This window comes from Borostomias antarcticus (assembly GCF_949987555.1).
Source record: "Borostomias antarcticus genome assembly, chromosome: 10".
NCBI classification, from domain to species: Eukaryota; Metazoa; Chordata; class Actinopteri; order Stomiiformes; family Stomiidae; genus Borostomias; species Borostomias antarcticus.
In genome coordinates, this window is record NC_140243.1 from 16,441,828 (window position 1) to 16,452,854 (window position 11,027).

An 11,027-nucleotide genomic window follows, 5' to 3' on the forward strand; every position below is an offset into this window, starting at 1 on the left:
GGCGAGTGAATGATCTGCAGAGAGCAGATGGGGGGAGGACAGGAAGTGAGGATTGAAGAGTTCCTGGTTAAGAATTCATGTTGAACCCACAGAGATGGGTTAGTGTGTATAAATAGCATGGTGCTGACTATATAAGGTACAGCCAGTCTCCTGTATGTACTGTATCACAAATCCACTTCAGCCTGCTTGTTCGCAGTCTCAGAATCTAAATATGACCTGCATGCTCCAGACATATTTACAGTATTTGCTCTGTTAGTCCATTTTATTCTCCCGTTTTAAAACCATTACGTTAGGGCCATGCCTAGCCCTCAAAGGGGTTAACGTGATGCATGATATACATGATGCAACATTCATCTCACCTGTCGCTGTCAGTCGTTTCACAAACACGTCTAGGTCAATTTGTCCCCTCAGCCCCAATGATAATAGAGGGAGCCGCAACAGCAGTTCATTCTTTGCAATGCATTCCATCGGTCAGGGCAAGTCTATTTGAACATTTTATTCACATCCATCGCGCATTCTTTCTTATTTCTCTACGTCTTTCTCCTCTGGTCCCTCCATAATGTCAGCTCGTCGTTCATGTAGGCTACGTGTCGCGCGAGAGCTGGATGCCGCGGTCCAGCGCCGCTGCCTCTGCATCCCGTTTCTATGACAACCAGCATCGTCCCTGGTCATCGCAAGTTAACGTAGGCCTACCTATTTTATCTACCTCCCGTTATTGGGGTCTAATTAAAAATAGCCATCAAGATCAGCAGGTAGCTAAAAGCAAAATTAGTAGGTTGAGGTCTCTCGCTGTATGAGTAAAATGATGATAAAATGAGTAGGCCTGGCCTAGCCTAGCCTAGTCTAAAGGCCCTCACATCCCTGCCAGCCCACGCGAGAGAAACAATGGTAGGCTATTTTTGGCTATAATCCAAAGGGGAACCACCTGAGACATGCAGAATTGAAATTGCACGGTCAATTTACTGAATTAGTAGTATATAGCCTATAATACTATAGCCCTATAATATCCTAAAAGACCAAAGTATTACGGTAACAATGTCTCTACCATGTATATATAATTAGAAAAGATAAATAACCAATAGACATTTAGACAAAAGCATCACATAGCCTACATGTATAATCATAAACCTATATTATCATTATCATATGCCCAAATGTAAGCATGGTACTCACACTGATGCGGACCAGTGCGTCCATAATCGACGTAAACGTTTGTAATTCCGCTTCTGCCATTCTTGTTGATGCAAAATGTACGATCACTCGGTCAGGAGAATGATAGGCTATGAAATAAACCTTACAATCAAACGGGTGGGTGTAATAGAAACGGAACCTCTATATACATCTATTGAATAGGAATGCTATACGACTACCGATGTTGTGGCGCATCTCTGTCCCCCTCCACACTGTGGGCTTCTCGCCTCGCTCTGGTGTTCAATAAATGTATTCTATATAGAGGGGGAGCATGCGTAATGATTTCTGCAAAGGGAAAATTCGGTCATTACTAACTGAATTATTTGCAGGTTGTTGTTTTTTTTCCAGTGGGAACAATGTTGTTATAAGCCAATATGTGTGCATAATTGACTAATACTGGTGGAAACAACACAGAATAAAGTCATCTGAGAAATGTCTCTCTGTGTCTCTCTTTCTCTCTAATCAACTCTTTTACGAGCTTTAGTGACATCATGATGTTTATTGCCTGATATCAAAACGTTGATGGTCACGACCGAGTGAACAGTGAATGTGCAATTAGAAGGCAAAAATAGCTAAATTGTAGTATTTTAGTGCGGTTTTTCCATGTTAGCCTACCATTTGACCACCGGGTGGGAGTATCGGGTTAGAAATGTCAAAGTTGCATTCAACAGACAAAGCGTTCTTATGCATAATCTCCGTTCACAGTTGTTCAAGAAACGTCCCAACCGTGAATGCACCTCAGACCTCAGATTAAGTTGTAGCAACGAACCAGGCGACGAACCAGTTGCAGTCTGCATGTTTGTGTTTTATGGAATTGTGGTGAACCGAGTTATCAACGACGGTATTGACCTATTATTATAGTATGCAACCGCCTGAGATTAAGATGAGATGCCAGTTTCGAATAACTAGCTAGCTAATGTTAGCTATAGTTAGCTAGCTAACGTTAATCGGCTTGCTGGTAACGTACTAGTGCTAACCTAACGGCTAGGCTGCTGTAACGTTATATGGTAGTAAGGTCTTTCAGTCATTGTGTATTATCGTTTTATCGATATATTCATTGTAACTAACTAAGCTAACCTCTATTCCCTTCTTGGCTATTATTGTCTAGCAGTCGGTCCTCAATAGGAACAGCTAGCGAATTGACCATGTCCGCAATAAGCAGCCTGGTCCCAGCGCGATTCCTAACTCTCATAGCCCACCTCGTCATCGTTATCACCATATTCTGGTCACGGGTATGTCCGAAGAAAGATTATCTATTTTAAGCACCACCACACTCATATGTCTCTTCTCCCAATCCCATTTCCATCAATGCGTCTCACCTGTATGGTCTTTCTACAGGAGAACAATGTTCTGGCCTGTCTACCGTTGGGTTTCACAGAGGAGGAGTACAAGAACGAGGACACCAAGTAAGACTCATCAGAACTTCACACCATACACCGACACTGACCATTCACCATAACAATAAATGTGCTCTGCATCTCCCTGTCTCTTTCAGGTTGGTGGTGGCACTGGCAGTGACCCTGGGTCTGTTTGCTATAGAGCTGGCTGGCTTCTTATCTGGAGTGTCCATGTTCAACAGCAGCCAGGGCCTGCTGTGTATCCTTGACCCAACAGTAATGATGCTTTACAACAAGTGTCCCTGATATGGAATATATTTTACATGATCTTTGTGCTTGACTTGGACTGGGATACACTATATGGACAAAAGTATTGGGACACACCTCTTAATCGTTGAATTCAGGTGCTTCATTCAGTCCCATTGCCACAGGTGTATAAAAATCACCAACACTGCTGACTCAATAACTGCAGTCTCAAACCTCCTCTGGCATTAACATCAGCACAAAACTGCACTGGGAGCTTAATGACATGGGTTTCCATGACCGAGCAGCTGCATACAAGCCTTACTGGACTCTGGAACAGAGGAAACGTGTTCTGTGGAGTGACAAATCACACTTCTCTGTTATAGCTGCAAAAGGGGGACCAACTCCATATTAATGCCTATGAATTTAGAATGGGATGTCATAAAAGCTCCTGTGGGTGTAATGTATAGGTGGCCCAATACTTTTGTCCATGTAATGTAGGTGCCAGTATTCACCGGTACTATATTTAGAATCAGAATTTGTTTTATTGCCATGCAGTTTTTCAACATACTAGGAATTTGCTTTAGATCGTGGTGCATAACATGGAGACAACATTGGACAGGGTGCAGGGACGAGACAGGGCAGTGCAAAAGGCAAGTACAAAATGCTAGTGCAAAAAAGGGTAAGCTAAGAAAAAGAACAACATACAAAAAGTAGTGCAGTCAGTGTATATACAGTGAGTGAGCAGAGTGTAATGTGTATGTGAGTGTATATGTGTGCGCACCATGATACAGTATGAGTGCAGTGTGTCAAAGAGGTCAAACGTGGGATTCCCACGCCTCCAGGGGAGACTGCGACCTGAACGCAGCGCCTTAGACCGCTCGGCCATCCTGACAACACCATTATTTAGGTGCAGGAGCTCCACAATAGATTTGAGCTGATATTCTGTGAGGTTCAGGAGCTCGAGCAGTAGAGCATTTGTGTTGCCTGTACTGTCCAAGCCGAGCAATAACTGCTCCAATCATATTTTTTATTTTGGAGTAAATGCGGATGAAAGGTTATAGGTCGGGTAAATGGATGGTCCATTTACCATAGGTAGGGAGAGGAGGGGACACTCTTGTCAATGGTTGTGATTCCCTGACTCCAGACTCCCTCCACGCATCTACATCCTCCTCCCTCTACTCTGTCCACACTAGCCATCGCAGCCCATGGTAGTGCCACTGTCGCTCTGCTTTTCTTTCTGTTTGAACAATGGGAATGTGACATCTACTGGTGGATCTTTGCCTTCTGCAGGTCAGTTTGCGTTTGGTAGCCTGTGTGTCTTTTCCCTGACAACTAACCCCCCCCCCCCCTCAGCACTGGCTGTCCACTGCAGCGCCTCGGTCTCCCTGTCATTCTTTGTATTCCAGAAGTGGGAGTGCTGGACCTACTGGGTTATTTTTGCCTTCTGCAGGTTGGTGTGAGTGTGTGAGTGTGTGTGCGTGCGTGCATGCTTATGTGAGTGCTTGTGTGAGAAAGAGAGAGTGTGTTTCCTTTGAGGGGAGTGGTGGGCCCAGCTACCAGAAGGGCCTCTGAACTACGCCATTTACACCAATGTTAGTGCACAACATATCAGGCTGTGTGTATGATCTGTCCATCTTACCACATCTCTTTTTTTTCCTTCATTCCTTTAGTGTACTACCAGGGTTTGTGGAGATTCTCCTCTTCATCTCTGTGTTTGGACTGAAGAAAAAGGCACTATAACAACACGATTAACAGAGACTATCTGAAGTATGTGGCATTGAAAGTAGCGTTCAAGATGCCCGATGACATGGGAACTCAAGGAAGTGTTGTGGATTGTCACAATGACACGTTCTATTAATACATCCGTGCAATGACATAACAAGAAAGAAAGCAGTACTGGAATGGAGAAATGTGTCCAATGTCTCCCTATCCTCCGGAGGGAGAGGTGGGCGTGGGGGTGGGGGGGGGGGACTCCACTACACATAAACCAATCACAGCACTAGGCAGCTACTGGGTCGGGGGTGGGGGGGGGGGACTCCACTACACATAAACCAATCACAGCACTAGGCAGCTACTGGGTCAGACGTGGACACAGGGGTCAGGCTGATATTGGACCCAGGAGTGGAGCTACTCGGACGGCGCTGAGTGGGCGCGCTCTGCATATCCCAGTGCCCCTGCTCGGGCACGCTCGCCTGCAGGCAAGCAGGGGAATTGTTCAATGCTCGCCGCCCGCGCGCCTCCTGGCAGTCAAACGATTCCGCTGTGAGAATTTGATGACCTGTAGCAGAGTTCCTTCCCCATCCAACTGGGTGTACAGACATTTGTCTGTCCAAAAATCTGTCTTCAAGCCTTGGTGAAATCAGGGCTTTTGGTACTTGGCTTTACTCACGCTTGCAAACTGTTCCTGTTTTGTGTGACTAAATAAGAGAAAGTACAATAATTACTGCTATGTTGACATGTATTGGCCAGATAATGTAGTGTTGTTCGGTTTTTACAAATACACTTTTGTACATGAGAACCCTCTGTCTTTTTTAGCGTATTTTTCAATGCTAGAATCGGATTGGTCCTCCTGTTCTGCGCTCCTCCTCTGTGTGTGCGCCACTTCAGAGGTCCGGGTGAGAAGCGAGACTACCGGAAGTTGCTGGAGCCGCACAACTTGTGCATTGAGAGGATAGGTTAGCTAGCTAGCTATCTGAAAACGGTGATTTTCACAGCACAAACGTCGTTCTGTTTTGAAAATGGGTAAGTAGCATCTTGCGTCTGTCAAGCTAGGAATAAATTCTGAACAGGGGCTTCTATCAACCATAGAGCATGCAATAGTTAGCTTTAGCATGGAGGACATTGCAGCGTCTAGTCGATGCCTAACGTTAGCTAGATGGCTATATTACGTAGCTCTAGTTCAACTACCAGATTCATTTGTTATTTGGTTGGCTAACTAACATTTGCCTATTCTACTGCATGGGACAAATTGATGGTTTGAGTAAATGAAATGTATGTCATGTAATGAGCGTTAGATGGGCAGCTAGCTAGCTATGTAGCAGCAAACCCAAGTCGGAACCATTTGTGGGCGTACGTACACTGACGTGGCCAAGGAATTGATTTTACACTCGCAATAAAACCATACGTTGTCCTGCGATTATTTAGCAACTATGTATATATATATGTATATAGTGTTTCTGGACCCATCTGAGTTGGCGTGTACTTGAACCTATTGCTCGCTACCTAGGCTACTTTATTTTGTTTAGTTTTGTCTTCCATGACACCTCCTGCCCCATCACCTCTCTGTCCTGTCTACAGCAGCGAACACAGGCACTTCTCTGGTTCTGTCCAGCCTGTTGTCAGTGCTGGTTTTTGCCGGGATGCAGATGTTCAGTCGGCAGCTGGGGTCTACCGAGTGGCTCACTATCCTGGGAGGTTTCCTCGGGTCCATCCTCTTCATCTGCTCCCTCACCGTATCCTTCTCTCAACCCAATACCAGCCCGACCTGGACCCACCACCAGAGCTAGGTCTATGCAGCAAACAGACAGTAGTATCGAACAGCTTCAGGAAATCCTCTCTCCTGTCTTTGTTGGACCCTTAACTCCATGCCCAGGCCTTTAATAACCTGGAAAACCTCATCTTCGGGAAGGGATTCCAGGTCAAGATATTCCCAGAGAGTGAGTCCTTATAAGCATCCAGATAATCTTTATTGGCCAGGTACATTTGACACAGGCCTGGAATTAAATCATTGTAAAATTAGACCGATTAAACACGGACTGAGGTATGTGCTCACGTGACAGTGTTGGTTGGTCTGTTTGGAGTGGAAGCCATAGTGTGCATAGTGGTGTATGTTTCTCAGACCTGTTGTGTCTCCTCTTCCCCCAACCCCTCCCGCAGTCCTGCTCTGCCTGTGCCTGGCCCTGTTTGCCTCTGGACTGGTGCACCGCGTGTGTGTCACCACATGGTGGGTACCTCCTCACAACACTGCCCAGTAGCCAGGCTCTAGGACAGCTGCCGAGGAGTTGACTGAAGTAGAATAGAGGAGATGCCATGTACCCTGAGGGAAGCAATACGCCTACATACTCTTAGTGCAGAGGAAAAAGTGCAGAATGTAAAAGCACTCTTGACAATGATGTGTGTGGAGAGCAATGGAGCCCTGGAGCAATAATCCTAGGTTTAGAAACGCGTCGATACTGTACTGACTGATCTGCTGATGTACTGATGGTAACGTTTTGACTTTGTCCTCCCCTGGTCCCTGCAGTTTGATATTCTCTCTATTCGCCCTCTACTACATCAACAAAGTGTCAGCTGCATTGTACCAGGCGGCCGTTCCTGCTGTAACCCCAGCCAAGGCTGCGAGCAAAGGCAAGAGGAAGAACTGAGCAGCCAATCAGCTCTCACACACTCATCCAGTCTGCACACACGCCACTACTTCTGGACAGCCAATCACAACGGAGGGAAAGGTGTAATTTGACCAATGGTGTCACATCCCAATTGTCTAATGCTGTCTTTTGCCCATAGTCTCTTGTTCTCTTATGCCCTTGTGTGTTAACCCTTTCTTGAGGTGTCCTCTCTTTGGATCTGAGTGTCAGATTCATCTAACCGTTACAGGGCGTTAAGGGAGTGTCTGTCTTACATCAGTCATTGAATGTCAGTGCACACTTAAGAGTGACACAAAATTGATTCATGGTCCTAGTCCTAGTGGTCTTAAATAGCTTCCTTTCCTTGACTCCTTACCTTCATCGCCACTATCTGTGCACCAGATAAGGGAAGGAGACTCGGATAAGAGGCTGTTTTTGGAGCTTAAGTTTCTACATTCCCTCAATCTACTCAGCACTTGTTCCACACTGGTTGCACAGAGATTCATACATGTCATCAATTTGTATTTCTTTTGGTATGTTCATCGGGGCCTGAAAATGTTTTTGTTGAGATGAATTTGTAATTAAAAACTTTGGTGGAAAACTAAATGTCTGTTTTGAATATGTTCTGGTCAGCTAAGTGACAGTATATTCTCTTTAGCCTATTTATTTTTGGTGCAAGTTCTTACTAAATGTCTATTATGGATGAAATATGGATTTGATGGGTCTTTATTTTATTTTTTCTTTATGTTGGGAGTCCCATTGAGACAAAGATCTCTTTTACAAGAGGGCATGTGTACTGCGTACAGCACAAACAATAGGCCTAAAATCTAGATTCAAAAGTGCAATTATAAATAGAATAGACTATAGAAATAAAGACTATACAGAATGTACTGCACTGCATATTAAAGAAATTACAAACGGAAAAAAGTTCCAGTTGATCAATATGCTCTATTCATGGGTTTCAAATGTAGCCCTAGACCTGCCATGTTGGGGACCAACACAGGTGTTTCAAATGAATGAATTAGTTCTACTGCATAGGATTATATGCAGTAGAGCCAATCACATAAATTGAAACACCTGTGTTGGTCTAGGACTATATTTGAAACCCGTATTTGGATGCCTGATACAGATAGTCTGATCAGACCTTCACACGTTCTCGCGTGCTCATACCTCCATTGGGCGTTACCTCTGACTTGTATAAAGTTCTTGACCAGCCTTTTCTCAAGCTCTTGCACTACGCTGCCATCGAAACCTGTCCTCCAGTTACCGTTAACTAATCTTGTCGGTAAGTTGTAGGCTACTCTGTTGTTATCCGCTGCCCAAAGCTTTTGACCTTTTATGGCGTTGTGCGTTGTTGAAACTTTCGCTCGTGTGTTTTGCAATGAGGATTGTTAGCCTACTAAATGCGTTGTAAGAATTATGATCAATCCATCTAATTTTCTAGAAGGCTAGATTTCCAATTCCAATATACACCCCTAGCCTACTGAGTATCCATAACGTTCTCATAAACATTGGGTCATAATAGTTTATGGAAATCTCGCTGTATGCAAAAATATTCTCGAAACGGGGTTGGTACAGAGAATGAGAGAGAGGGAGACATGGTTAAATGGTGAGGTATGTGATAACATTGTGGCATGACGGAACAAGTAAGGCAGCCAAGGAATTTGCCTTTTGATCCAAGAACCAAAACCCATCCCCCCCAAAGTCCTGTTGTAAGCCATTTTGCCTCATTTGGCTAATTGTCAAGTCTAATTCTCTAATAAAGCATATTTAGCCTGCTGTCTCCCTCCCGGCCTCCCTGCAGTGATGCCTTCTGAGTTGGAGACAGCGATGGAGTCACTGATCATGGTGTTCCATCGCTTTGCTGACAAGGATGGTGATGGCAAGACTCTGACCAAGAGGGAGCTGAAACAACTCATGGAGACGGAGCTTTCTTCCTTCTTAAAGGTAAGATCACCCCTTAACTCCCTAAATAAAGTATTCACCGTGTTCTTCATTCAGCCCTCCGGCATTTTTAGCATTCTCACATCCACTCCTGATCATTTCCTTACTTAGTGTTCACTTGTGTTGTTTAACCTCACTTTCTGTCTGATGGTTGACCATGACCTCCCTCCACTTTCTGCCTCTGTGCGCTTAGTCTCAAAAGGACCCGACCACGGTGGATAAGATCATGAAGGATCTGGACCAGAACAGCGATGGGCTGGTGGACTTCCAGGAGTTTGTGTCCCTGGTGGTGGGCCTGTCTGTTGCCTGTGAACAGTTGTACAAGATCCACAAAAGCAAAGGAGCAAAAATGTGAAGGAGAAAAAGAGTGAGAGATCTATAGAGACGAGGTTTCATTTGTCTTATTTCTTAATTAAATGCAGACTTTGTTAGCTGTAAATGACTGCTGGCTTTCTTGTTTGTCATTCTCTTAATTTGATTGTACTACTTGGAGGGCATGGACATGTTGACTTGTATCAACTAATACAATATCAACTTTATAACAATGTGATGCTTTAATCTTCATCAGGCACATGTTGTAGTGTCGGGTGTTTTGAAAGATAAGAGAACACGCACATACTCCAGTCAGCTATTACTAAAGATCTGTGTTCCTTCTGTTCAACTACTGATAATTTAAAAAAAGAAACTCATCCTAGAGAAATGGGTAGTATGAGGCAGTGGTGGTCTGGGACATCTTTGTCCATATTTGGTAATGTTTACGCAATCTTATCCACTAGGAAAAAATGAACTTTTACAGCAAAGACCGGCTGAACTCAAATATATTATTGTCAATGATAACTGAAAAGCAAGATTATGTCCCATGCACAGGTTGCAAAAACATCAAACAGGATAGTATGCATTCCCTGGTGTAGTGGTTAGGATTTGGCTCTCCCTGCTGCTGCCCAGTTCAAATTCTGGTCAGGGAACATTGCTTTGTACCCAAATTCTGTACATAATGACAAATAAACCTACTTGAACTTCAGTGTCAAACTTATAATGAAATTACTAACATCGCATTGCTGCTTTACCACCAAAGTGGAAGAGAAATTATATGCCAGCCCCACATCAAAACTCACAAATGGTTGAAAAATTTAAAGAGAAATATACTATCATGGTGGCATACAAGATCTAGGACAAAGATTTTTATGCCTCCGCCAGGAGATAGCCTGGCCGGAGGCATTATGGTTTCGGGTTGTCCATCCGATGTTTGTTAATGCAATATCTCGGGAACGCATTGATGGAATTTCTTCCCCTTTGGTAGAAATGTTCATTGGCATTCAATGATGAACTGCTTAGATCGTGGGGGTCAAAGTTCAAGGTCACTGTGACCTCACAAAATATGTTTTTGGCCTGCTGAACACGATATCTCAAGAACGGCTTGACAGAATGCTTGACATATTTGGCCAACGTCCAGTTGGACTTAATTAGATTAATTGGATTCGATTTTGGTATTCAAAGGTCAAGGTCACCGTGACATCACAAAAGGCACTTTTGAATGCTAACGCTAGCTAGTTAACGCTAATCCTAATGATAATGCTAGCTAGCTAACGCTAAGTCTAACACTAATGATAGCTCTAGCTAGCGTTAGGGTTAGGTTAGGTTAGCAGTTAGTCAGGGTTAGGGTTAGTTAGATTAACTGCAACTGGCATTGTTGGGCGGAGGCATTTAGCCGCTACATGTTTTTTCTAGTTTGTCTATCCTTTCAATCAATCAATCAATCAAAGCTTTATTTGTATAGCGCATTTCATACCCAGAGGCAACACAATGCGCTTTACAGAGAACAAGGGAGGTGGGCAGACGTCCCACCCCTACATATTCCAGAGGGAAGCAAAAAAACAGTATCACCCGGGGGCCAGATAAGTGAGCTGTAAAAAATTCTTCCCTTACCCCTCTCAACAAGGCAATCGAGCAAGCTCCTGGAGTATGTTTG

At 44.1% G+C, this 11,027-nt stretch overlaps 4 protein-coding genes across 5 annotated transcripts in view; 3 read left to right on the forward strand and 1 right to left on the reverse strand.

Annotated features, from left to right (window-relative positions):
• The window catches only part of trim46a (tripartite motif containing 46a), a gene marked incomplete at both ends in the record, with an annotated part of 10,903 nt that extends 9,670 nt beyond the window's left edge, over positions 1-1,233 (reverse strand). Inside the window, one exon of the mRNA XM_084444535.1 lies at positions 1,174-1,233. Within this exon, the coding sequence (XP_084300661.1) occupies positions 1,174-1,233 (60 nt within the window). The remainder of the gene's footprint in view (positions 1-1,173) is intronic.
• Positions 1,234-1,954: 721 nt separating this feature from the next.
• Positions 1,955-4,705, forward strand: tmem107l (transmembrane protein 107 like). Of its 2 annotated transcripts, none has more exons than XM_084445041.1 (6): positions 1,955-2,032; positions 2,303-2,423; positions 2,530-2,597; positions 2,687-2,787; positions 3,968-4,064; positions 4,445-4,705. In XM_084445041.1, the coding sequence occupies exons 2-6, from the start codon at positions 2,337-2,339 to the stop codon at positions 4,512-4,514; spliced, it is 423 nt and encodes a 140-aa protein (XP_084301167.1). In that variant the 5' UTR covers positions 1,955-2,032; positions 2,303-2,336; the 3' UTR covers positions 4,515-4,705. The 2 variants fall into 2 exon arrangements, with proteins under 2 accessions (XP_084301167.1, XP_084301168.1); XM_084445042.1 differs by lacking the exon at positions 3,968-4,064 and adding an exon at positions 4,128-4,224.
• Positions 4,706-5,387: 682 nt separating this feature from the next.
• krtcap2 (keratinocyte associated protein 2) lies at positions 5,388-7,698 on the forward strand. The gene is made up of 5 exons (XM_084445043.1): positions 5,388-5,516; positions 6,072-6,226; positions 6,367-6,430; positions 6,651-6,717; positions 7,015-7,698. Exons 1-5 carry the CDS (start codon positions 5,513-5,515, stop codon positions 7,133-7,135), a joined length of 411 nt encoding a protein of 136 aa, XP_084301169.1. The 5' UTR covers positions 5,388-5,512; the 3' UTR covers positions 7,136-7,698.
• Positions 7,699-8,347: 649 nt separating this feature from the next.
• Positions 8,348-9,413, forward strand: s100a10b (S100 calcium binding protein A10b; the record flags this gene model as incomplete). The annotated part of the gene is made up of 3 exons (XM_084444536.1): positions 8,348-8,399; positions 8,919-9,061; positions 9,252-9,413. Exons 2-3 carry the CDS (start codon positions 8,921-8,923, stop codon positions 9,411-9,413), a joined length of 303 nt encoding a protein of 100 aa, XP_084300662.1. The 5' UTR covers positions 8,348-8,399; positions 8,919-8,920.
• Between the last annotated feature and the right edge of the window lie 1,614 nt (positions 9,414-11,027).

Bases quoted from the DNA above. Each gene is read 5' to 3' on its own strand.
- tmem107l (XM_084445041.1), top strand. From the start codon at position 2,337: ATGTCCGCAATAAGCAGCCTGGTCCCAGCGCGATTCCTAACTCTCATA. The intron at 2,598-2,686 runs GTAAGACTCATC...TGTCTCTTTCAG, and splicing joins TACAAGAACGAGGACACCAA to GTTGGTGGTGGCACTGGCAG. The intron at 2,788-3,967 runs GTATCCTTGACC...TGTCCACACTAG, and splicing joins CAGCAGCCAGGGCCTGCTGT to CCATCGCAGCCCATGGTAGT.
- krtcap2 (XM_084445043.1), top strand. The intron at 6,227-6,366 runs GTATCCTTCTCT...CTCCATGCCCAG, and splicing joins TCTTCATCTGCTCCCTCACC to GCCTTTAATAACCTGGAAAA. The intron at 6,718-7,014 runs GTGGGTACCTCC...TGGTCCCTGCAG, and splicing joins CGCGTGTGTGTCACCACATG to TTTGATATTCTCTCTATTCG.